At 39.8% G+C, this 25,211-nt stretch overlaps 1 protein-coding gene across 1 annotated transcript in view; it reads left to right on the top strand.

The window, feature by feature from the left end:
* Positions 1-200: 200 nt before the first annotated feature.
* The window catches only part of ZW10 (zw10 kinetochore protein), a 33,050-nt gene continuing 8,039 nt past the window's right edge, over positions 201-25,211 (top strand). The window contains exons 1-10 of the mRNA XM_044257859.1: positions 201-380; positions 2,479-2,613; positions 6,807-6,908; positions 7,107-7,184; positions 7,333-7,492; positions 8,788-8,940; positions 9,359-9,550; positions 18,895-19,058; positions 19,647-19,829; positions 24,037-24,275. Coding sequence (XP_044113794.1) covers positions 276-380; positions 2,479-2,613; positions 6,807-6,908; positions 7,107-7,184; positions 7,333-7,492; positions 8,788-8,940; positions 9,359-9,550; positions 18,895-19,058; positions 19,647-19,829; positions 24,037-24,275 — 1,511 coding nt within the window. The 5' untranslated portion in view covers positions 201-275. The remainder of the gene's footprint in view (positions 381-2,478; positions 2,614-6,806; positions 6,909-7,106; positions 7,185-7,332; positions 7,493-8,787; positions 8,941-9,358; positions 9,551-18,894; positions 19,059-19,646; positions 19,830-24,036; positions 24,276-25,211) is intronic.

The following is a 25,211-nucleotide window of genomic DNA, read 5'->3' as shown; positions in this document are numbered from 1 at the left end:
CGAAAAACAGGCGGGAAGAAACTATTTGAAAACAGCCAGGGAAAGAAACGCGTCTTCTCCAGTTTGCCAGCTAAGGGACACCGTGGAAATTCCAACCTAGGACGGTCCCGGTGCCTGCTGGGAGTTGTAGTGCGGCCTCGCCTTCAGAGCCACAGTCTGGGGCCCCGCGAGGCTCAGTTTCCCGGCAGGCCGCGCGCCAATCCCGCCGGCGGGACTGGGGCTGCCGCGCTGGCCGCAGGATAGTAACCCCGTCGGTGTTGGTTCCTGTTGTGGCGATGGCTTCTTTCGTGACGGAGGTTCTGGCACACTCCGGGAGGCTGGAGAAGGAGGATTTGGGCACTCGGATCAGCCGCCTGACCCGGCGGGTGGAGGAGATCAAGGTGAAGGCCGGGCGGCGGGAGGCTGACTGAAAAGGGACGCCGGGTCCGTTTGGGGGGACGGGGCAAGGAGTGGGGGCTAAGGGCAGGGAGAGGGGTGATGAGCAGAGTCAGGTGTAGGAGCTGAGGGGGAAGAATGTGAAGTGGGGGACCGGCAGGTGTGTGGATTGGGGAGGGGCACGGAGGGGAGCCCAGGCAGGGGTTGGGGAGTAAGGAGGCGCGGAGGCCTGGAGCCTAGGGGAGGAGGAGGCGGTGGCCCGGGAGTGCTGGGCACTGGGGTTAGGGTGGGGATCGGTCGGGTCGGGGGCTTTGCGGGAAGACTGAGGAAACCAGCAGGGGAGGTGGGACCGGAAGCCCGGAGGTGTCCGGGGAGGTTGCAGGTGAGAAGAGAAATGCGGACAGGACCTCTTCCCTGATTTGTGTTTATCTCCCCTGCCCACTCCTTTTTATGCCATTTGCCGGTGAATAAAATAGCTTTGGGAGAATTGTACCGTCCTTCCCTCTGAAATTTTTGTTGTTCCAGTCTGTCAACATGCGTATGAAACTTTGATCTTCGTCCCCAAGTCCTCTGAGGCTGGTCTGAGTGTTGTAAAACATACAAAAACCGCTTCGGTGGACCCCGCTGCCTTGGAATTGATACAAACCCAAAAACACATCTCCATTCACAGTTTCACTCTGTATGGGTATCCTTCCCTTGCCAGTATTTGTTCACATCTTTGTGGCTTTCATTTAAAGTTGAGTGTCTAAGTTTGGATTTAAGTCTGGAAGTTCTGAAAGGTTCCTTTTGGACTAAAGTCTGGCGTCAAGTCTGGATTTCAGGGAGCAAGTTTGGCAACCCTGTCATAAAGGCACAAGAAGTAGGTCTTCCTAACAACCCCTGATTTTACAAAAATGGTTTCCTGACTTGTAAGTAGTCATGTTACCACCATCTCTCCTTTAACATGGGTTTAGGGTTTTTCAACACTTTTTATATGGTGGAAAGACCGGTGAGTGACCTTAGCATGGCACTCAAGGCTCTTACTGTTCTGGACCTAGCTTTCCTTCCACTGGGTTTCCTTCACCAACTTGGATCTTCAGCCAACGGACAATTACTTTCTATGCTCCAAGCAGACCCAGTATTTTTCCTGTTTCCCAGATTTTGCTTATGTGGCCATTTTTTCATCTTTACCTATAGTGTTTCTACCCATTTTTTTTTTTTAAAGATTTTATTTACTCATTTGAGAGAGAGAGAGCAAGCAGAGGGTGAGGCAGAAGGAGAGGGAGAAGCAGACTCCCTGTTGAGCTGGGAGCCCGAAGAGGGGCTCAATTCCAGGACCTAGAGATCATGACCTGAGCCAAAGGCAGATGCTTAACCATCTGAGCCACCCAGGTGCCCCATTTACCCATTTTTTATGTCCTATCTCAAATGTAGTTTTGTGCGTGAAAAGTATGTCCATTTTTCCCTCAAGCAGAGGTGATCTCTTTCTCATTTGTGTTTCTGGAGGACATTAACTCTTTTCCTATATTACATTTTTTATTCTGGTTACTTAAGTGTATAGTATTTTTCCTGCTTAAAAATAACTTATATGTGGGCAGGCATAATTTTTTTTCTGGTATTTTCCAAAGCGTTCAGTGCAGAGTATTCAATAATTTGTTTATTGATGAAACTCAAATTAAGTTAGAGTTTTAAGATTAGGCCTTAAAATTTTATAAGCAATAAAATAGAAATTCATGAACTAAAGTATACAGATTGTGGATTTAATTTATCCATTTGCATTTTCTAATAGCTATATGATCAAAGTTGGTGGCTGTAGTCAGAGCTAATCTAGTTTATTATGAGAACTTCTGGCTTCCCCTTTTCTTTTCCAGCATTTGTATAGCTTTTGGGGACTGGTGGAATTTGGTGATCATTGTCTTCTTGCATGGTAATAATGTTACAAGATCCTTAAGGGTGGAGGAATGTGTTTTTCAAAGAAACACACTGGCGTGAAGGAAAAGTAAAGGGGTGTGGGTAACTGGCAAGAAGGCTCCAACATGGAGGATTCCTTATGAAAGATGAGCTGTATATTTTTAATAGAGGTCTCTACTCATCCCACTGTAATTCTTCTGTCTTATTTTATAGGGTGAGGTGTGCACTATGATCAGCAAGAAGTATAGTGAATTCCTGCCCAGCATGCAGAGTGCCCAGGACCTGGTTACCCAAGTGGATAAGCTATCTGAGGACATTGACCTGCTGAAATCCAGGATAGAGAGTGAGGTAAAAATGGTTCATTATATTGGTTAGGTTTGTAGGGTGGTAGTTCAGCTTCTTGAGTCCTAAGACATTTTAACTCTGTGGGTAAGTTTTTAAGACCTCACTTTCCTTCCTTATTGGACATTGGAAGTTGCATTAGATAACTTTAGAGTAACTTTCAATTTTAAAATAGAAATATTTTCTAGAACTATAAACAATTTTCATAGCAAAACTTTGCATTTGAATAGCACTTTGTAAATTAAAAAAATAAACTTAGAATTTTACTGTCTTCAAAATAAAGCTGAATCATCTGGCCTTTTCTTGTCTCTTAGTTTAAAATGTTTGCATCTCTTAATGGCTAGCATTCTCTTATATCTATGGCTGGCCTCCACACTTTCCAGACTCAGCATAATCTTGGTTATTTGGCCTACTCCTGGAAAATTGGCTTGATTTGCCAATTGCAACCACTCTACTGCTTGTCATTGAGCCTCTTTATCTGGACACACAAAGAATCCTTGCCTGTCTTGTATCATGTCACTGTGTTGGGTCAGTGCTTACTCTGCTTCTTAGGCAAGGTCTGGTGGGGTTTAGAAATGCTTACCGTGTTTGCTGGAGTGCTGTCATCACAAAAACAAGCCAGTCTGGAAACAAAAATAGTGACTTTGTAATTTTTTTTTTAAGATTTTATTTATTTATTTGACAGACAGAGATCACAGGTAGTCAGAGAGGCAGGCAGAGAGAGAGGAAGGGAAGCAGGTTCCCTGCTGAGCAGAGAGCCCGATGCGGGGCTCGATGCGGGGCTCGATCCCAGGACTCTGGGATCATGACCTGAGCCGAAGGCAGAGGCTTTAACCCACTGAGCCAACCAGGCGCCCCCATCACTTTGTAATCTTAAAAACATTTTTCACATGTATTATTTCACCAGGAATTTTTTTTCCTGTTTTTTACTTTTAGGAGACATAGTCATTTGAAGCAAGGAAAGCATTGATATTAGAGGTTTAAACAGGCATAATCTTAGAGGCCTTCTCTATCTTGTTAAATTATTGGGCAGGGCTCATTGTTATCTCAGATCAAGATGGTGGAATGTTTTCAAAGTCCTCAAGGAAAGACACCCAAGTCTTTTCTCTCTTTGTGATTTACTAAAGAAGGAAAGTGAGTAGTTTTTCAGAAGTTCTGTATAAAACTTCAGGCACAAATGGGGATTTCTAGGTACCTAGAAAATCTGTTTAACAGCCAGTTCATCAATCATTCTGATTCGAGGTTTTAATAAAAACAAATTTGTTCCTCTACAATTCTGGGTTAGTTCAAATAATATTTTCAAAGTATATTTGTAATTAGTTGATTGTTTGATCTGTGAGTCAATAGTCAGTCTTAGACTGTACTATTAGAAATGCATTGTCTGGGACAAGAGAGTATGTCTATACCTTTAGCTGACCAGATTATGGTTGGTGAAATTTATTCAGTTCTGGTGGTTGCATTTTGAAAGGTGCCTGGTCTAAATGAGAAGGTCCATCCTTAAACATTTTGTCATCGGAAGAATGGTGAAAGAAACCGAGGGCGTTTAGCCCTAGTAAGATTGAAACTTAGGGCTGGAGACTGAAAATGAGATTTAATAGGTAGATATTATAAAGAGATTCACTCAGTCATTTGGTATGCTTACTGAACATCTGCAAGGCGCCAAATACTGTGCTGGTTACTGAACAGTAATGATGGTTTTTTTAAATTTCGAAGTGTGAATCTCATGCCTAATGTAGATGACTAAAATAGTATGATATCCATTAAATAGAAATAATTCAAATAGAAAATATAGCTGACCTTGGCTTCCTGTAGGAAATAGCATCAGACCAAAACCTCAAGTGATAGGTAGTTAGGCAAAGAGGAAGGAAGAGCGTTTTAGGTGGACACTGGGGACAGCGTTATGGAGACATAGCTGGAATGGAGAGAGGACGCTTTTAGAGGGGCGAGGATTCCATATGACTCATGTTTAGAGAGCTTGGTGGGAAGGGACAGGAGATAAGATTAGAAAGGTAAGCAAGGACCTTGTGGACATTATCTTGATGGCATCAGATTTGAATTTTAGGAATCCCATTCTGCTGGCAGCTTGAAGAAAGGACTTGAGAATGAGACAGGGCAATGAGCTGGCAGTTAAAGCATTAGGAGGCAGTTAAACTGATCAGGGAAGAAAGAACAGGGCCTGCTGTAAGGTCGGTGGCCATGAGGATGGAGAAGAGGATGAGGATGAATCCTAGTGACATTTAAGAGGTGGGATCTTTGGGACTCGATCTTTGGGAAGGATCATGGAGAACAAGATCACTGATGTGCCATTCACTGAAATAGAGAATCTCTAGAAGGAGTAGGTTTTTGTGGGGTGCCTGTGAGATATCCAAATGGAGCTGCCCAGTTGGAGTGTATAAAGATGAAGGCTAGACTTCAAAAAGAAATGAAACGAGAGAGTGAGGGAGAGGCAGTCCTTGAAATGCAGTGGCTGAAATGGTTTTTAATGCAGTAGTCTGGGCTGCCAGGCCAATTCTACACAGTCAAGAACTGTAAGGGGATCTGAGATTTTAATCTACTTGCAAGTTAGCTAGTTAGCCTGCCACAGTTTCATGGACGCCATTAGAAGACATGAGACTCCTTGGGTGAGAGATGAAAGACAGTTTATTACTCAGAGCAGTGGGCAGACTGGGTGTTTTGTACAGAGGTTAAGAACAAAGAGAGGGCACAGAGGAGGCACATCTGTTTGCTTGACTCGGACTTGGAAATGGTGCACATCACTTCTGCTTGTATTTCATTGGTGAGATCTTAGACACATGGTCACGCTCCACTGAGAGAGTCTCGTCGGATAGCCATGTGCTGTTTTACTGTTGGGAACGGGAAAACGGCTGTTAGTGGACAATTTACACATGACCCATCCATATACATGTTTGGAGCCTAGGAAGGTGATGCGGACTTGAGATAGGGGTCTTTAGAAATGGAAGCCGTGAGCCACTGATTGTCCAGAGAGGGTGTATAGCGCAGGGTTTCCCAGCGTCGGCACTGCTGATATTTGGGGCTGGATAGTTCTTTGTTGTGGTGGGCTATCCTGTGCCTTGTGGAATATTTAACAGTATCTCTGGCATGTACTCCCTAAATGCCAGTAGAACTCCCTCTCTTGTGACAACCTAAACGTCTCCAGACACTACCAGATGTCCCTAGATGGGAGTGGGGTAAAAATACAATTATTTTTTGAGAACCACCGGTTCAGAGTAGGAGGAGGGCCAGGGAGAGAGGACTGTCAGTCTGTATGAAGTGGTCAGAGGGAAAATGAAGTTCCCTGAAGAAAATGAATGGCCAGAGAACTAGGAGGAAAATCAGTGGAGAATAATTTCAGGGAACTAAGGGAAGGAAAGGAACTGTACTCATAAATAGTTAAACACTGAAGATGTTTGCTTTGGATTTAGCAACAAGGAATTGATTGGTGTTTGGGGCACTATTTTGGAATAGTTTTGTTGAAATGGTGGGGATAGAGACCAGATCTCGGTGAGTTGTAGGATGAATGAGAATTGAGAAGGTAAAGGCAGTGAACATGGGTCACTCTGGCAAGAGGCTTGTTCATGAGAGAGAGGACAAAAACAAGGTAACCACTGAGAAATGGGGTTGCTGAGGTGGAGGGAGTTTTTCCTCAAAGATGGAGGAAATTTCAGCATGTTCAAACCTGAAGGAAGGAGCCTTGCTGTAGTGGGTATCGAGTGTGTCTTTCATGAATGAAAAATGAATTAGGAAAAGGTAGAGATACAGAAAAGAAGGGACTTTGCACCTGTAAAGGCAGGACAGAATGGGAAGTGGATTCTGATTCAGCATAAAATCTTTCTAATGGTAAGAGCTATCAGCTGTAGAATGAGTTGTCACTTGCCGGTGGGGATACCCCTGTAGTCATCCAGGTGGGTGGGCTCTCTGGTGAAAAATACGGTTCAAATTAAGGCTAGATGGTGCCATGAGCCTGTTATGTTGATGGCAGTGGGAACTGCTGTGTAGGGCAATGGTTTGGACTAAGCAAACCACTTAAGATCTCTTCCCAATGCATTCTGTGATTTTTTTATTGTTATTTCCAATCCTGCCAGCCTTTAAGTTTCAGTATGAATTATGTTCACCTAATAAAGCTTATTGCTTAGCTCTGAATGTTTTATTTCTTGGATATAGTATAACTTAAGAGTACTTACCTTTGATTTGTGAATTAGGTTCGCCGGGATCTTCATGTATCAACAGCTGAATTTACCGACTTGAAGCAACAGTTGGAAAGAGACTCCGTTGTCTTAAGTTTGCTTAAGCAGCTGCAGCAGGTCAGTAAACTCAACTCAAACTTGAGTGTTTTGCTGGTGAGAAAGTAATTTTTTTCCAGTTAGCCTCCGATTAATAATTAAATGTGTATACCTCCGATTCTAAGATTTTTTTTGTATTTTAAAAACAAACAAGCAGACAGACTTGAAATAATAGGATGTATAAAATGAAATACCTCATAGCTGTGTTTATCGTTTTAGTTTTCTGCTGCTATTGAAGAATACAATTGCGCATTAACGGAGAAGAAGTATGTCACTGCGGCTCAGTGTCTGGAAGAGGTACTGAACGTTTCTCCACAGTACCAGCAATCAGTACTGTTCTTGGTTTTAGTAAATTTTGTGTTCCATGTATTCCTTTTATACCAATACCTTCTCCTTACCTTGAGTCCAGATGAAATGTCTAATGATAACTCCATTTCACTGCCAGGCACAGAAATGCTTGAAGTTACTGAAATCCAGAAAATGCCTTGATTTAAAAATGTTGAAATCTCTCAGCATGGAGCTCACAATACAGAAACAGAACATCCTTTATCACCTTGGAGAAGAGTGGCAGAAGCTGATTGTGTGGAAGTTCCCACCATCAAAAGGTGCTGCTGACCTCAGGTGGACTGCTTTGCTTAATCTGCCTGAACCAGTGTGGCCTCTGAATGTATTCTAAGTATTTTATATTGGTGGATAAGGAGGTTTCATTTCTCAGTCTCCGCTGCACTGAGTTCTCCTGCTAAGCAGAATGCATGTTAGGACTAGCTCCTCGCTTTACTTGCTTTATTTCCCTTCCATCTCTCTCTGTTCCCTTCTGGAGGAAGGAGCATAGCAGGGGGAGATGATTGGGTTGCTGAGAGTCACGTGATGAGGGTGTGGTGGAGGAGGCAGTAGCAGTTAAAGATCACACAGAGTTTTCACTGCATTGTAGGTACACCCATTCCCAACAGCCCCAATCCCTGCCATTTACCTTGGCCAGGAAGCTTTGAAAAGCTGTTCATCCGTTTTCTCTCTTGGTGAGGAAAGAAGGCAGGGGACTCAGTGAGACAGGGGTTTTTCTCAGTTTTTCTCAGTCCTTGGGGGAAAAAAACGGTGGCAAAATCATGAGATATGGGGTGCTTTGCAAGATGAAAAAAATAGAATTACTTTGGCCTGGCTTTGCTTTACGCTGCTTGGTTCTGGGGCTCTCTGCTCACTGCTCAGTGTGAGCCTTTGATGTCTTGTTTACACATAGCAAAGCCCTGAGAATATATGTAGAGAACATGTCATTACCCCTGGTATATTTTCTAGTTTGTTTCAGTCTTCCCCAGCCCCTTTCCCATTCCCACTTAGGCCTTCAGATTCATTAAATATGTATGTATGTATATAGACACACGCGCACATATGTATTTCAGGTATTTTGAAGGAAGTCATCTAGACAATTTTGGGCTCTATTTGCAGGCAGAATAAAATTAAGAGAAGATAGCAGGCATGTTAATTCTTTGTTGTAATACACCCATCTTGCTAAACTTACTAGGGAAACTCTTCTCTGTACTCAAGGAAACATTAAAAAGAGGTCTTCAGTGAAACGAGGCCCTTACTTGTCATTCCTTACCTCCGTTCAATACCTATTTAATAAGCATTTATTAGGCATGTCTTGCTTTTGCACTTAGTTTGATTCTATGAATATACCAATATGAATATTCACATTCTGTGAATATGACTATATAATATACAGTCATTTCCTTTTTTTAAAGTGATGCCAAGGACATGTACATCATAATTAAAATTTGGTTACATTAGAAGCGTATTGTAATAAAACCACATATTTAGGAATCGCAGTAGAGAATGAGCTCTGAGGAGTAGAAGTGGAAGTAACTTGCATTGCTGAGACAGCTGATGTTTTCCTCCTTTTTCTTAGATACCAGCAACTTGGAATCTTGCCTGCAAACAGAACTTCATTTATGCATTGAACAGTCTCAGAAGGAAGAGAAGACACCTGTACCACCGATCAGTTCTGTCCTCTTGGCATTTTCTATTCTTGGGGAGCTACAAATGAAGCTTAAATCATTTGGTAAGGCATACTACTTTGTTTCATTTTCGTGACATATCAGAATGTTTAGTGTTAAAGGAATGACAGGGAGATTTATAAAATACTCTCTAGATAATATTGATGATGGATCCTAGGGTTTGACCTTAAGATTCATCAGATGGAATTCTCATAAATACTACCCTTTTTATTAAGGGCTTGGATCCTTTCTTGACTTTCCTTTCTTCCTTTTTATAAACTAGCTACTCTTATTTATTTAATTTGACTTTTTGAATGATTTAAATAAAAATCTGTACACTCATTAGTGGTGTGTGATGTCACAGGATATGTATTTATTTTTATGGTTGGGTTCAAAGATCTTTTTTGGTGGTGAGGGGGCATGCTTGCTTTTTTTAAAAGTTTGTTCCAGTGATTTGTGATGAATGTTCATACAATTTTTCAGGTCAGATGCTGCTGAAGTATATCCTTAGGCCTCTGGCATCTTGCCCATCCCTTCATGCCATTATAGAAAGCCAGCCCAACATCATTATTATTCGTTTTGAATCTGTGATGACTGACTTGGAACATCCGTCACCGTCTGAGGTTTTTGCGAAGATCAGACTGGTACTGGAAATGCTCCAGAAACAACTTCTAGGTCTGTATCTCCCAGGTTGTGCTTTTCTATTTTTATGTCTAAGAAAAGTGGATATTGTTTTTAAAAGTAAACATTATTTTAAAGTAGATAAAAATGCCCCTAATAAGGATGTTTGGAGGATTGGAGGTGAGTAAATGATGCCAAAGAAGTAAAGTTATCACCTGCTTATTTCCTACTCTGCTTTACATTCATTCTCCTCCCTATATTGAAAATAGGGTCACCAGTGCTACCCCAGATTCTGTATTTGTAATATTTAGTTGAATTTTAGGATATACTTCTCTCACTGGACTTCTGGTAACATCACACTTTGGGACTCTTGCTTTAATTAAGGGAGAAGCAGAGATGAACTAAGTATTGTTTTTTGGGTTGTTTTTTAGAGAGCGAGACAAAGAGATGTGGGGTAGGGACAGAAAGAGAGAAAGAGGGAATCTTAAGCAGGCTCCAAACCCAGTACAGGCTCAATTTTAAAACCCTGAGATCATGACTGAGCCAAAATCAAGAGTCAGACCTTAACCATCTGAGCCCCCTAGGCGACCTGAACCAAGTTCTATGTATTTCAGTAGGAAAATCTCCATTAATCTGATAGAAACAAACCAGATTTAACATAAATTACATTCCATTTTAGCCTATGGTTTAGATCTTTATATATTCATGATTGAAATAACCAATTTCTATATTTCTTTGAATAATTTTTTCGGTTGTCATACTACTAAAGTTTTTCTGGTGTTTTAATACTGTTTTTTAGTCACTTGATTTACCTTCTTTTTAAAAAATATTTATTTGTTTATTTTGACTACCTTCTTTATGCTTTTCTCAGTTGTCTTACTGAATAGTCCAGCATTCTTGATGTAGAAAAAAAGTTAAAAAATGCTGGTGTTGTTTATATGCTTTCCTGGCAGTCATTTAGTTTATTTACATAAAATAATTTCTGTGTAAAGGAAGGAATTGGTTCTAGTTTTAACAGTAGCAGAGAAGAAAAAGAAGAGTCTTTAGACTTGTGTAAACTGCAGAAATCCAAGGTAGTTTTCTTGTTTCTTCACTTAGTGAAGTAATACATAGGTATAAATAAACATACATATTAATAAACAAAATATCTAAGGATTGGAAGGAACTAGAGATCTTGGATGCTTGAGTCTCTCCGGGTCACATAGCCAGCCTGAGCACTGTTAGTGATGGGGAGGTCTCTTCCTCTTGATGCATTCTGCCCTGCCTCTGGGCAGCTCTGATTTGTATGGATTTCTGTTTGTTTTTTAAAAATCATGTCTCCTGTATCTGTAGTAAATACTCTTAGCAAAACCTCCATGTTGCAAATTGAATCTTCAAGGTAGTTGTCTAAAAAATTTGTTCAAAATACAGTGCTCTGTAATGCCTGCTTTATTGATGCTATTTCTCCTGTGTTTAGTATATATAGAACATGTTAAATTCCCATCACATATGATGGACTTTTAAACTCTTTTCAGTAGCTGTTACTTCCTTTATATCTTACCACCAGTATAAACATCCTTAGGTTTTTTTTTTTCTGAATAACGTTTTAAGTTCTTACTTTCATTGCTTTTCTATGAATATATTCCATTTCTTCTGTAGTCTTATTAAAGTATGATATTCAGAACAGAACAAACTTCTATAGGTATAGTGTGAACTCATTCAGAGTAGTTTGGGCACAGTCATGGCCTCATTCTCAGTTCCATGCTTCCGTGAGGATAGCCAAAGGCTTTTTATTTATTACACAGTTAACTCACTGAGCTCAGTCCAAATGAACATCCTCTGTCATTCTTAAAGCAATGCAAACTGCTGCTCTCCCATCTTAGACCTGACTTTTTGGAATTAATGCTCTTTGTTAAATTTTACCTGATAAAATTTTGCAGTGTGTTTCCTGTCCTTTCCCTTTCATGTCACGGGCATAATGGACACCCAAGCTTTCATGTAGTTTAATCTGAGTCAGCGATGACATTGTTGTCCGGGTCACAGTCAGAGGGTGCTCTGGGGAGTTCTGGCATGGACCTCTGTACAATTTTACTTTGCTCCATTAAATTAATCAGTGCTAGACCTGTTGTTCTTTTGTAAGTTTTCTTATATCTAGGATATTCAGAGCAGAAGACAGCTTACTTAGTGTTGCCAGGTGCTTTTCTAATCTCTTTTTATGCATTTTAGTTTAGGCTCTAGTTTCTCTTTTACTATTTATTCTTTCCCCTCTGGTTTAGAGATCACTGTCTTTGACAAAGAAGAGGGTATCAGAGTGAGTTCAGGAATTTTTTGTTCTCTTTGATACCTGTCAGTCAGCATTCATTCCCTTCCTTCATCTTCTTGATCTAAATATAACCTGAAAATTCCATTTTGAGTCCTTAGTTCTTTTTGGACTCCTCTATTTTCTTTGGATTTTAGTTATTCTGAAACTTCCTAAGGGCTTTTGCCCTTCCTCTTATGTTTGCCTTTGGTTATATGCTCTTCTTTTCACCTTTTTAAATCTGTATTTTTCCTTCAAAGTTTTCTTTATTAGAAAGCATTGTTATACCAATGACAAAGGAGCTTTTATTACTTTAAATTTTATTTATTTAGTTTTATTTTTATGTTTAACCTTCAATGTTCTATTAATTTCAGGTGCACACAAAGAAGCTTTTATTTTTTTATTTATTTTTTTTTACTTTTTAAGATTTTATTTATTTATTTGACATGGAGAGAGACACAGCGAGAGAGGGAATACAACGAGCAGGGGGAGTGGGAGAGGGAGAAGCAGGCCTCCCTCCGAGCAGGGAGCCTGATGCCGGGCTCGATCCTAGGACCCTGGGATCATGACCTGAGCTCAAGGCAGAAGCTTAACAACTGAGCCACCCAGGTGCCCCTTAATTTTTTTTTTAAAGATTTTATTTATTTATTTGCGAGAGAGAGAGAGAGCATGAGCAGGGGGAGGGGCAGAAAGAGAGGGAGAAGCAGGCTTCTGGCTCAGTGAGGAGCTGAGATGCAGGGCTTGATCTGGGATCCTGGAATCATGACCAGAACTGAAGGCAGATGCTTTAACCTGCTGAGCCACCTAAGTACCTCTCACAAAGGAGTTTTTAAAAAAGGAAAAAGAAAATTCATTTGGAAAGAATTTGGCAAAATATATAAAAAGTCTTAATATGTTTAAATCCTTTGAACCAAGATTTCAACTTATGGGAGTCTGCCCTACAGAAATAATTTTAAATATATAAAACTATATATAAGGTTGTTCATCATAATGTTACTTATGCTAAAATACTGGAAAGTAATAAAATTTTGAAGAATGGGTAAATGATTAAGTAAATTATATAGTTATGTAATAGATCACTTAATTATGTTATACTTATTGTATTGGATTTTCTTGAAGTAATGATTGGTTTTAAAACTAACTGATTCTAAAAAGCAAACAACAGACATTCTATTAAAGGATTAAATACTTGGGGCGCCTGCATATCTCAGTTGTTAAACTTCTGCCTTCAGCTTAGGTCATGATCCCAGGGTCCTGGGCTTGAGCCCTACATTGGGCTCCCTGCGGGAAGCCTTGCTCCTCCCTTTCTCACTCCCCCTCCCTGTGTTCCCTCTCTCACTGTCGAATAAATAAAACCTTAAAAAAAAAAAGAAGGATTTATTTCCATTAAAACCAGTTATAAATCGGGAATGCATACTATCAATATTTGGTATTATTTTTTAGGGGTTGTGCTAATGCAAAGAAGAAAAAATTAAAATAAGTATGAATATTTAAAGAAGAAATTATCTTTATGTATAAATGATATAATTGCATACATAAGAGCCAAAAGACTCTGGTTAAACTTTTGTAATTAATACAATTATAAATCATACATGATTATAAATCATACTAAATTCATAATTTAATTAAATTTTTTAAGGTTTCTTTTTTTAAGATCTTCTTTTTTTTTTTTTTTAAGATTTTTAAAATTTTTTTAATTTATTTGACAGAGAGAGATCACAAGTAGGCAGAGAGGCAGGCAGAGAGAGAGAGGAGGAAGCAGCCTCCCTGCTGAGCAGAGAGCCCGATGCAGGACTCGATCCCAGGACCCTGAGATCATGACCTGAGCCGAAGGCAGCGGCTTAACCCACTGAGCCACCCAGGCACCCCTAAGATCTTATTTCTTTATTTGACAGAGAGATACACAGCCAGAGAGGGAACACAAACAGGGAGAGTGAGAGAGGGAGAAGCAGGCCTCCTGCCAGCAGGGAGCCCAATGTGGGGCTCAATCCCAGAACCCGGAGATCATGCCCCGAGCGGAAAGCAGACCCTCAATGACTGAGCCACCCAGGCGCCCCATAATTTAATCTAAATTATACTTCTTCTTTATATTTAATTTAAATTTATCGTATAAAATTTAATAATTACTTAGATACAGTATGAAGATATAAAAATCAGTAACACTTTCATGCACTAATAATAATCAGTTATATTAAAATATGAAGATATTTATAATGCTAACAAAATCTACACAATTCATAAAGATAAGTTATAATAAGAGAAAAGAGGAGGACATACGTGAAGAAAACCATAAAACTTTGAAGGACATAAAGTAAGACCTGAATAAAAGATGGCTTTTGTGGATTAGAAGTCTCATAAAATTGTCAGTTCTTTCCAAAACAGTCTATAAGTCTAATACATTTCTAACCAAATATATTTTCAAACTCAATAAATTACTCTAAAGCTTATCAAAAATAGATTTGGAGAATTGCCAATAAAGATTTAAGAAACACTTGTGGGATAATTTTAAAATTAAAACCATATTCTTGGTTCAAGGAAATTAAGGGAATGCAAGAGTCCAGAAGTAGAGCCAGGATAAATGAGAACTTGATGTTTGATCAAAGTCACATTTCAGTTTAGCGGGACAGACAGTTCATTTAGTAATGGTGCTGGCAAAATTGGCCGGCTGTGTGATAAAGCAAAGTTAGATTCCTGCTTCATACTTACGCACGCCGAAGTAAATTCAAGATGAATTAAAGCCCTCTATGTGGAACAACAAAAACAACAATAAAAATGTTAGAAGAAAATTTAGGAGCTGTGAATAGGCTGAGGAAGCTCAGAATGCGTAAAGGGAAGGACTGAGAAATTTGACTGTGTATAAATGTTAAATTCCATGTGCCAAACAATCCTGTAAATGAAGTCAAAAGACAATAGTGAACTGGGAGAAAATTCTTATAAAATGTTTGACAGATAAGGCGTTAGTATAAGGACATTTTTCCAAAGAAAAAGAACATGAATAGACAAATAGGCAAAAAATTTGAATAGGCAACTCATGGAAGAAAAGGTGCAATTTGTTAATAAACCTAAAAATGTGTTGCTTACCCTCCCTAGTAGAGGAATGGGAATCACACACCCCCAAGGGGAACTGTGATCTTTAGGGCTGACATTAAGAGAGTGGGAGACACTTCTGGCAAGAAAGTGGAATGATAGTCTCCTTCATTGCTTTCTGTCCGTGCTTTGTAGAAAATAATATGAAGCTCTACTATAGTGTATGTGTAGTAAAATCTAAAATATGCAATCCTTTGAGCTAGGTATTCCACTTTTTAATTCTTTACAGAAGTGAGATATCACTTTATGATGTATCATAAAGTAGGCTTTATGTTTGTGTGTGTGAGTCATGTATCCTTGCACACTGGACTGGGCCTCATTTGAGAAATGGTTATATAACTTATGTTTGAGCCATACTGTGGTACATTTTACAGCTATGGGAAAGAAATGAAGTAGAGCTAGCTAGCTATGTTGATTTAAGAGATGGCTATGCTCTGTTGTTAAGTGATTAAAAAAAAAGTATAAAATCTATGGCATGAACCCATTTTTATAAAAAAGAAAGCAGTCCCTTATATGAATATTATATTGGTTTGCTGGGGCCGCCATAACAGAATGCCATAGGCTGTGTGACTTAACAGAAACCGACTTTCTCACAGTTTTGAAGGCCGGGAGTGCAAGATGAGGGTATTAGCCGATTTGGTTTCTCCTGAGCCCTCTCTCCTTGCCTTGCAGACAGCCTTCTCACTGGTCTCTCTTCTATTAGAGTGCATCCTTGGTGTCTCTTCCTCTTCTTAGAAGGACACTTAGTCACACTGGATTAGAGCCCCTCCCTAATGACCTCATTTAACCTTAATTGCTTCTTTAAAGGCCAGGCCCTGTCTCCAAATGCAGTCACATTGGGGGTTTAAGGCTTCAACATAGCTTTTCCCATGAATGATTTTCTAGAAAGTATCAATTACAGATTTTTACCAAGGAGCAGAAACTCTGAGCATACAAATAATCATAGAAGAAATTTGAAAGGTTGTTAGACTTGCCACTAAGAAGCCCCACCATTAGGCACAGAAAGTTTATGGCTAAATTCGGTGTCTATTTCAGTTTGTAGATAATCCTGTGTTATACTCTTTTGGTTATTAGAAACAAAGATGAGTATGTTCTGCTTAAGTTTTTAAAAACCAGCATAGGGGTGCCTGGGTGGCTCAGTCACTTTCGCGTCTGTCTTCCACTCAGGTCGTGATCCCAGAGCCCTGAGATTGAGTCCTGCCTTGGGCTCGCTGCTCATTGAGGGACCCTGCTTCTCCCTCTCCCTCTGCCCTCTCCCCCCCACCCTCCCACTCATGCTCCTCTCATGGTTTCTCTCTCTCAAATAAATAAATCAAATCTCAAACCCAAACAGAATAAACTTAATGCCAAAATGTAATAATGATAGTTTACACACAGGAAAGACATTGTTGACTGATTTTACCTTTGGCTTATAAATGGAAACATGTACAAAATATGTAAATTAAATTCAACAGTACCTTTAAAAAGGAGACATTGTTTATTCCAGGAGTACAGAGGTGTTTAGCATAAGAAAGCTATCAACCAGTTTATTATGTCAGCATATTAAGAGGGGTTACATCATTAGATATGGAAAATATGACAAAACTTAGTACCCTTTCTTAATAAAAAAGTAAAATAAGAATAGAGTACTTTTTTGTAGTATGGTGAAATGTTTGATATTAGCCGAAAATGTCTCTTAATATTGTTTACCTTATTATCTTAAAAAAAAAGGACAGGTTTTTTGTTTCGCTCTGTGTTAGTAAATTGAAGCTGCCATTTATTGTGAAATTTGTGACATATTTTCTTCCAGTCTCTCTTTTTTTCCTTTCCTGTTCCCATGATTCTACTTGCTTTTGCGTCTTCACTTAATTCTGCATTGGTAGTACACCTTGTCTGTAGTTATTTTTCTTAAACTTCGAAAAATAATTCTACCATGATTAATAAGATAAATATTTCTATTTAATTGCCATTTACAGTTTACATAGGTACCATTGTCGCTTGTGCTGTATGCATAAATATTTAAATAAATGCATTATAGTGTTACATTGGTGCATAGGAAAAAAATAATTCGAATGGAATGAATCTGTTTACACGGACGGGATTGGTGATGTGTTCCTGTGCTGTTCTGGAAATGATGTATGTGCCAGCCATGAGCAGTACAGACAATGTAACTGCCTACATGGTACAGTTGTTCAAGTGACGTTGCAGTCTTATTGAAACAACAAAGCTGTCCTTAACAGAAAGCTATACTACTACTTTTTTTTTTTTTTACTTTAAGAGTTTTATTCAAAGAACGTACAGTGGTCCCATGTACTCTTCTGCCATTTTCCTCAGTGTTAACATCTCGTGTGCCTATAGCACAGTATCAAACCCACCAAACTGACGATGGTCCAATTCATAGAGCTTACTCCGATTTCATCGGTTTTACCTGCACTCCTGTGTGTGTGTGTGTGTGTGTGTGTATGTGTATGTAGTTCTGTGTAGTTTCACCACACATAGATTCCTGTAGTTACTGCCTTAATCAGGATACGGACTGTTCTAGCACCATAGCTGCTTTATGCTACCTCTATAATCACACACTTTTGCTTCCATTTTTTTTTATATATATATATTTTTTAATTTAAGATTTATTTATTTATTTATTTGACAGACAGAGATCACAAGTAGGCAGAGAGGCAGGCAGAGAGGGAGGGGGAGGCAGGCTCCCTGCTGAGCAGAGAGCCCAATGTGGGGCTCGATCCCAGGACCCTGGGATCATGACCTGAACTGAAGGCAGAGGCTTAACCCACTGAGCCACCCAGGCGCCCCTGCTTCCATTTTTTTAAAAAAAGATTTTGTTTATTTATTTTTAATTTGTTTGTTTAGAGAGAGAGCATGCAAGCTGGATAAGGGGCAGAGGGAGAGGGAGAGAGATGCAGGGCTCCATCTCACAACCCGAGATTGTGACCTGAGCAGAAATCTAGAGTCAGATGCTTAACCGACTGAGCTACCCAGGCTCCATTTTTAAATTGAAATTGAAATCGATTAAAAATTTTAAAAATTCAGTTCCTCAGTGCTCAGCAGCAAAATGTGGCCGGTGGCTGTGCAGGTGTAGACTTTAGATGTTGTAAGGTTCTCAAGGCTCTGAGATAATATGCTTCACTTTCTTTCAAGGTTCTCATACCCTAAGGTCTTCCTTGGCGAATGGGAACTAGGTTAAAAATAGCTTGTCTCTTGGTGCCCCTAAATGGCCCAGTTGGTGATGTGTCTGCCTTCAGTTTGGGTCATGATCCCAGGTTCCTGGGATTGAGTCCCAGGTTAGTGGGGGTTGGGGGGAGTCTCTGCTCAGCGGGGAGTCTGCTTGTCCCTCTCCTCCCCCCTTGTCTCTTCTCTCACTATCTCTGTGGCCATCTCTGTCTCTCTCAAATAAAATCTTTAAAAAAAATAGCTTGTCTTTTTTATAGTTCATTTTCCCTCTACATTGGTCACTGATTCTTAATGATTATTTAATTAATGTTATATTTTTAAAACCTCCCTTAAAATGTGCTGGGGGAAAAAAAACTCCACCTTACTATGTATTGCAGAGAGGCATTGAAGTATTTCGTTTGCCAGGTTAGGTATTACACTGTAATATAAGATGTTTATTGATATTTTACTTAGGATAAACACGCAGATCCTAGGCAGAGATGACAGAGGATGTTTATTCATTATTAAAGAACTGGGATTTAATTCTAAATGAGTTTCAACTTGGCATACAGAACTTCTGAGTGCTTGTCATGTAATCAGATCAGTAGATTAGCAGTAGATGATTACTGCATAATGTAGATGGCTTAATCCTTCATTGTCGTAGAGTGCAGGCAGTGATACAGTGCAGACTCTTCAGCTGAGCACTGAAAATAAAGTAATCATTGTATGTCATGCTTTGTCCCACGCAAGTACTTGAGATAACTGTAGAATTGTCTGTGCTGTGTTCTTCCCCATCCTAAAATGAAAGAATTCTAGAAAACTAGGGAACTTGTGCATAATCTGAACTGTGAATGGCTTCTTGTTTTTAAAAGTTTTTCTTTTGATTCAGATTTACCTCTTGATACTGACCTAGAAAATGAAAAAACACCTAAGATCGTATTGGCTGAGATGCTTGGTGACGTGGTCTGGGAGGACTTGTCCGAGTGCCTCATTAAAAACTGTTTGGTTTATTCTATCCCCACTAACAGCAGCAAGTTACAGCAGTATGAGGAGGTGAGTGCAGACGCGCCGCAGAAGGTCATACGAGACTGTAGGTGCCTCTCGGTGTCTTGTTTTTCCCGGGACACCTTTTGCTATGTAGTGACATCTTTAAGGAAGTTATTAATAGGGAGTGGAAGCAAATTCGCTGTTACTTCATTTCTCTCCTTGCTTTCTACCTTTTGATTGGGAAGAGTGTTTACTTTCTAAGTATATTTTTGTGAGTGAGCTACCTTTTGAAAAACGATTGTTCTTTTATACTCATCAACCATAGTAGTTACTATATGACGTTTTACTTTTTTTTTTTTTTTAGCATTTCCTTGAAAACTAAAATAAGTGTATTTATTTTAGAGCTCGTCCCACTTTTACTCAGTAGATCAGAAGTTTATATTGAAGGTACTATTCCTAATCAACTTAGGGCTGGAAGAATGTCTAATATACGTATACCTTCAAGCTGCTGGTTTGCTGTAAAACTTAAATGACCAGCTGGTCCTTGTTAGATTTTGTACATTGGATTTGAAATTTTAATACTGGAATAGACGGTGTGTATGTAATTCTTTTTTTTTTTTTTTTCCTTCTTTTCCATTTCTCTTTCTTTCTCAGATCATACAGTCTACTGAAGAATTTGAAAATGCCCTCAAGGAGATGAGGTTTTTAAAAGGAGATACTACCGATTTGCTGAAATACGCCCGTAACATCAATTCTCATTTTGCCAACAAGAAATGTCAGGATGTGATTGTGGCAGCCAGAAACCTAATGACCTCTGAAATTCACAACACTGTGAAGGTGCTGGGAGTTATCTTGTGTTCTGTTGTATTTAGGAAGGGGCATGCATTTTATTTTTTAATTTTATTCATTTATTTGACAGAGATCACAAGCAGGCACAGAGGCAGGCAGAGAGAGAGGAGGAAGCAGGGTCCCCGCTGAGCAGAGAGCCCGATGTGGGGCTCGATCCCAGGACCCTGGGATCATGACCTGAGCCGAAAGCAGAGGCTTTAACCCACTGAGCCACCCAGGGGCCCCAAGGGGCATGCATTTTTGAGACACATTTAGTAGAGTGAAAGAGCATGACAGTTGCTGAGGCACTGGGAAGTTACTCATCTTCCAGTAGTTAGTTCTCTCATCTTTCAAGTGGACCTGATATCTGCGTCTTTGCTAGGATATTGTGGGGCCCAGATGAGATAGTGTACATGAAGGTGTTGTGGACATTGAAAAGCCCATGTAAATATAAGAGATCCCTGTTGTTGAAATTAGACCATAGATCAACCTATGTAGATTTTTCTCAATTTCATTACTTGTGTTTTTGGTACACAATTTTGGGACAGATGTAATTTTTTAAAATTAATTAATTATTTTAAAAAAGATTTTATTTATTTTTTTGAGAGAGAGGGGAGCATGAGAGAGGGCATGAGAGGAAAGAGGTCAGCTGGAGGAGCAGTCTCCCCGCCGAGTAGAGAGCCCTGTGTGGGACCTGATCCTAGGACGCCAGGACCATCACCCGAGACAAAGGCAGCTGCCCAATGAACTGAGCCACCCAGGCACCCCTGCAATTTTTTTTTTTTAAAGACTTTATTTATTTATTCATGAGAGAGGCAGAGGGAGAAGCACACTCCCAAAGAAGCAGGGAGCCTTATGTGGGACTAGATCCCAGGACCCCAGGATCATGACCTGAATCGTCCAGGTGCCCTGATTGGGTTTTGTTATGTCCAGAGATTATACCGTGTTGTGGAAGGGTTGAATTCATGTCTTAGCCTAACAGAGGCACTAGTTTTGTTGTCAAAGTAATAAAACAAAAAAGATAATCATTGTAGGGTTTCAGCAATTATCTGCAAAGTCAGTGGGTTCTTTAATTTGCATGAAAGGTAATTTACTCCTTTGACCTTAGATTAGTCTGTGTATTTTCTTTTCTGGGTTGTTTGTTTTGTTTTGTTTTGCATATATAAAATATCTGGTAAATGTAAGGTATTACTTAGATTAAAGTAAAACAGACGAAGGTAGTCCCCGAATAGAAAATTCCTCAGCCATTTTTTCTCCTGTCACAGTGGACTAGGCTTTTCTTCCTTCTCTGCCTTCTTTTGCGATCCTCCCTTTTTCTTGGGGGTCCCCTGTTACGGTGTCCACCCAGCAAAACAGTTCATTAGCCCTTTGAGATGCACAGATTTTAAAACATTTTGAGGTATTTTGGATTATTAAGGAGCCTTAAGCCACTCGGTGCCAGCAACTGTGCTGTGGGGTTTTATTTATTTTTACATAAATACTACTTGATTATGTAATTCTCCTGCACAAAATCCGTTTAGAAAAAGACCCAGTAGCCTGACCATAGCCTGTAAAGCCTTGTAGGATTTGCCCTGCCGTTGCCTCTCTGACCCGCTCTGCTATTACATTCTTCAGCTACAGGCCGCAGACATGCTGGCCTCATTGCTGTTCTCCGAATTTGCTCGGCCCACCCGGTTGCAGAACCTTTGAGTCTCTTGTCCCCTCTGCTTGGTACATTTGTACTACAGATACCTGGATGACTTGTTCCCTTTTCTGGCAACTCTTTTTAAAATTGTGACCTCCCCCAATCCTGCACCGTTTTCTCCTTGCTTTATTTTTCTTCATATTTCTTATTATCAACAAACATACCCAATGAATTACTTACTGTTTCTTTCTCTCTAGAGAATAAACTCCATGTGGGGCTTCTCCCAGCTCCGCCCCGCCACCCTTTTGACTACTGTTCTATCTCCAGCACCAAGAAAATACCTGTACATAGTACTGTAAACTTAGTACTAAGTAAATATTTGGTAAATGAATTAATGTATTTCTCACTTTCCTGTCCCATAACTTCTTGATATAAATAGGATTGTTACTGAATTGCTCTGTGACCCTGGGCTAAATCTTTAACCTTGCTGGACCTCATTTTCCTTTCTGTAATGTGACAGAATGGAACTAGGTAATCTCTGAGCTCCCTACTCAGCTAGCTCTGACATTTTTTAAGACTGTATTTTCCTCGGGGCACCTGGGTGGCTCAGTGGGTTAAGCCGCTGCCTTCGGCTCAGGTCATGATCTCAGGATCCTGGGATCGAGTCCCGCATCGGGCTCTCTGCTCAGCGGGGAGCCTGCTTCCCTCTCTCTCTCTCTGCCTGCCTCTCCATCTACTTGTGATTTCTCTCTGTCAAATAAATAAATAAAATCTTTAAAAAAAAAGACTGTATTTTCCTCAAGAGCTCAAATCCCAACAGTAGCTTGCGCTAGGTCAGGGTTTCTCAGTAGTGGCACTGTGGACATTTGGGACCAGGTAGTTCTTTGTTGTTGGCGGCCCTTTTGCAAGATGCTTAGTTGTATCCCTGATCTTTACCTACTAGATGCCAGTAGCACCTCTCCCAGTTGTGACAACCAAATATGTTTCCAGACATTGTCACATGTCCCCCAGAGGGCAAAATTGTCCCTAATTGAGAACCACTGCTCTAGATTCAATCCTGGTTCTTTGTCTTGGCGTTTAAGCCCCGGGTTAGATCTTTTAAACTGCTCAACTTTGAAAAGCTCCGTTTCCTTTTTCTAAAAGCCATTTTCAATTTAATTGCCTTTAATGGTTTTCATCTAAATTCTCTCTAAACAATTCCCTATATATACCCACTCTTTTCCCAAAAGATCTAAAACTACTTTTTGTTGTTTTGACATTTTAACTGCCCAGATACCAGACCAGACCTTATATTCTTCCATCGTGGTTCCTTCAACTTCCCCAAGAAGTCACTTCACTGGGTCGTGTGTATTTTGGGCCCACTATTTTTCAGACAGACATTAGTGTTTTTTTAATCATCTCTATAATTATATTTTTTCTTCTATCTTTGCCATAAATTTGACTGCCAGCTCCCAGACATTCTATTCTCATTTAAACTCCTTAATAGCCCTTTGAAATGGGTATTATTATATCATTTTGTAGATCAGGAAGGCAAATTTGGTGACATAAACATTTTTATTAGACCTGGAGCTTTTTCTGTTAGCGGCTTGTGGAGAAGGTCAGCATGTGCCGAGCAGACCTGCTGCTCCGCCTGCTCGGTCGCTTTGGTTTTCAGCCCCTCTGGCATCTGGGAAAACAAGGTTTGAAGACCATTACTGTAGCACAGCTTCTTCATTTTACGATGAGAAAATTGAGGTCCAGAGAGGTTAAATGACTTTGTTAAAAGTCAAGGTAAATATCACTGATGTTTCCAGGCTAGCAGCCTAGTGTTCTTTCAGTAGGTTTTGATAAGTGTAGGAATTTTCTTTTCTTCTCTTTCTTTTTTTAAAGATTTTATGTATTTATTTATTTATTTATTTGCCAAAGGGAGAGAGAGAGTGTGACACACGCACAAGCAGGGCAAGTGTCAGGCAGAAAGAGAGGGAGAAGCAGGCTTCCTACTGAGGAGGGAGCCTGATGTGGGGCCTGATCCCAGGACCCTGAGATCATGACCTGAGCCTAAGGCAGACACTTAACTGACTGAGCCACCCAGGTGCCCTGGAGTTTTCATTCTGTATAAATGTTAGGGAAGCTTTTTTGGTTTTAGTTTGAAGTTCTGTTTTGTTTAGTAGAGGTAACCTGAATGGGTTATTTCTTAGACTAAGCCAATACATCTTACTGATGGTGAATAATTTAATGACAACAGAACACAAAACTAGACTGGTCTGCAGTAATTAGGTGTCTAGTCTGAGAAAGATGATTTTTGAAGGTCCTTTCATTTGCCTGAAATCTTGGGCCAGTTTCATAGCTTTGCTCTTTCCACCAATATGAAGAGTACAAAGAAGAAATGGAAGAATGGTACAGTAAAGGGGATTCTTGGTTTCTTAGGACATGCTCTCACCCAAGATCAAGCAGTCGTCCAAATAATTTTCATATTTATTCAAATCTTTTGATTACACTGTAGAGCCAAAACTTGATCATCATGCAGGTCCACCAGTATCTTAACTCCTGTCAGCTTGCATTTGAATTATTCTGAGGACAAAACATCTTCTCTGTTTTATGTTTGAATCTTAGATTACTCCTGATTCTAAGATAAGTGTGCCAGACTTGCCCCATCCTGAGAAGGACGAGAAGCCAGAAGTACAGAAAATGTCCACAACTCAGTACAACGAGGTGGTGAATTTAGAGCCTGAAAATACATTGGACCAACATTCCTTCTCTTTGCCCACGTGCCGCATCAGTGAATCTGTGAAGCAGTTAATGGAACTTGCCTATCAGACTTTACTAGAGGCAACAACCAGCAGTGATCAGTGGTAAGAGTTCTGAAAATGGCAGTGATATGGTGATATGCACATCTAAACTAGACATTTATTGAGAAAATTAGCGGAATTCTTTGGGTTTTCTTATCCCATTAGTTATTATTTTTTCCCCTAGAAAAACAGTGTAGTAGATAGATCTATATTGATAATTCACTTTTATTTGCAATAACATGTACTTCTCAGAGCATATATTAGAAATGGAAGCATGTGTATGGATGAACGAATGGAGTTTCTTTGACGTTAAAGACATTAATCACTTTTTTACAAAAAGCTCTTTTATTTTTTGTTTAATTTCTACTTTTTATAGGGGTTGAATGATGTTATATGAAGAAGCACATGTAAAGAACTTAGAATACTTCCAGGACAATGATCAGTACTCCAGTATTCATTTTATTACAGTATTCATTTTATTACCATGGTAATAGTGGTCGTTATTCCATCTGCTGCAGCCTGCCCTGGATAGCTTAGCATTCATTTTACGTTTTGAAATCCAGTCCCTAATTATAATTATTTTACATTTTTGTTTTTGACGCAATAATGGTTGGTTGGAAGGCCAAAGGTAGAAGGAAAGCATAGAATGTTCTGAAGATCTGATTTTATCCTTTCAAGATAATGATTTCTCTTAATCTATCCTGTATTCAGGGTACCTCCAGCTCTAGTCCACATTTTGTTCTCAACCTCTCTGCTTCATGAGCTCCTCTCCTACTCCTAGACAAAACTGAGGAGAAGATGCCAGGCTGGAGCCTAGGCTGTAGAGTCAACGCACAAAAGCCCCTTTAGTTTGAGTTTGTGGGTAGCGGTTCTTTACTTCTTGTCCTCACAGGAAAGAACTGTCCCAGTTAGGGTCTGACTCAACTACATTGCCTCTCAGGTTGGCTTCCGGAGTTTTTGTTTTTATCTCCCCGTGCAAACAAACCCTTTTATTTTATT

Source organism: Neovison vison, chromosome 7 (genome assembly GCF_020171115.1).
Source record: "Neovison vison isolate M4711 chromosome 7, ASM_NN_V1, whole genome shotgun sequence".
NCBI classification, from domain to species: Eukaryota; Metazoa; Chordata; class Mammalia; order Carnivora; family Mustelidae; genus Neogale; species Neogale vison.
The sequence above is the reverse complement of the archived record's forward strand: the minus strand, read 5'-3'. Positions and strand labels throughout refer to the sequence as shown.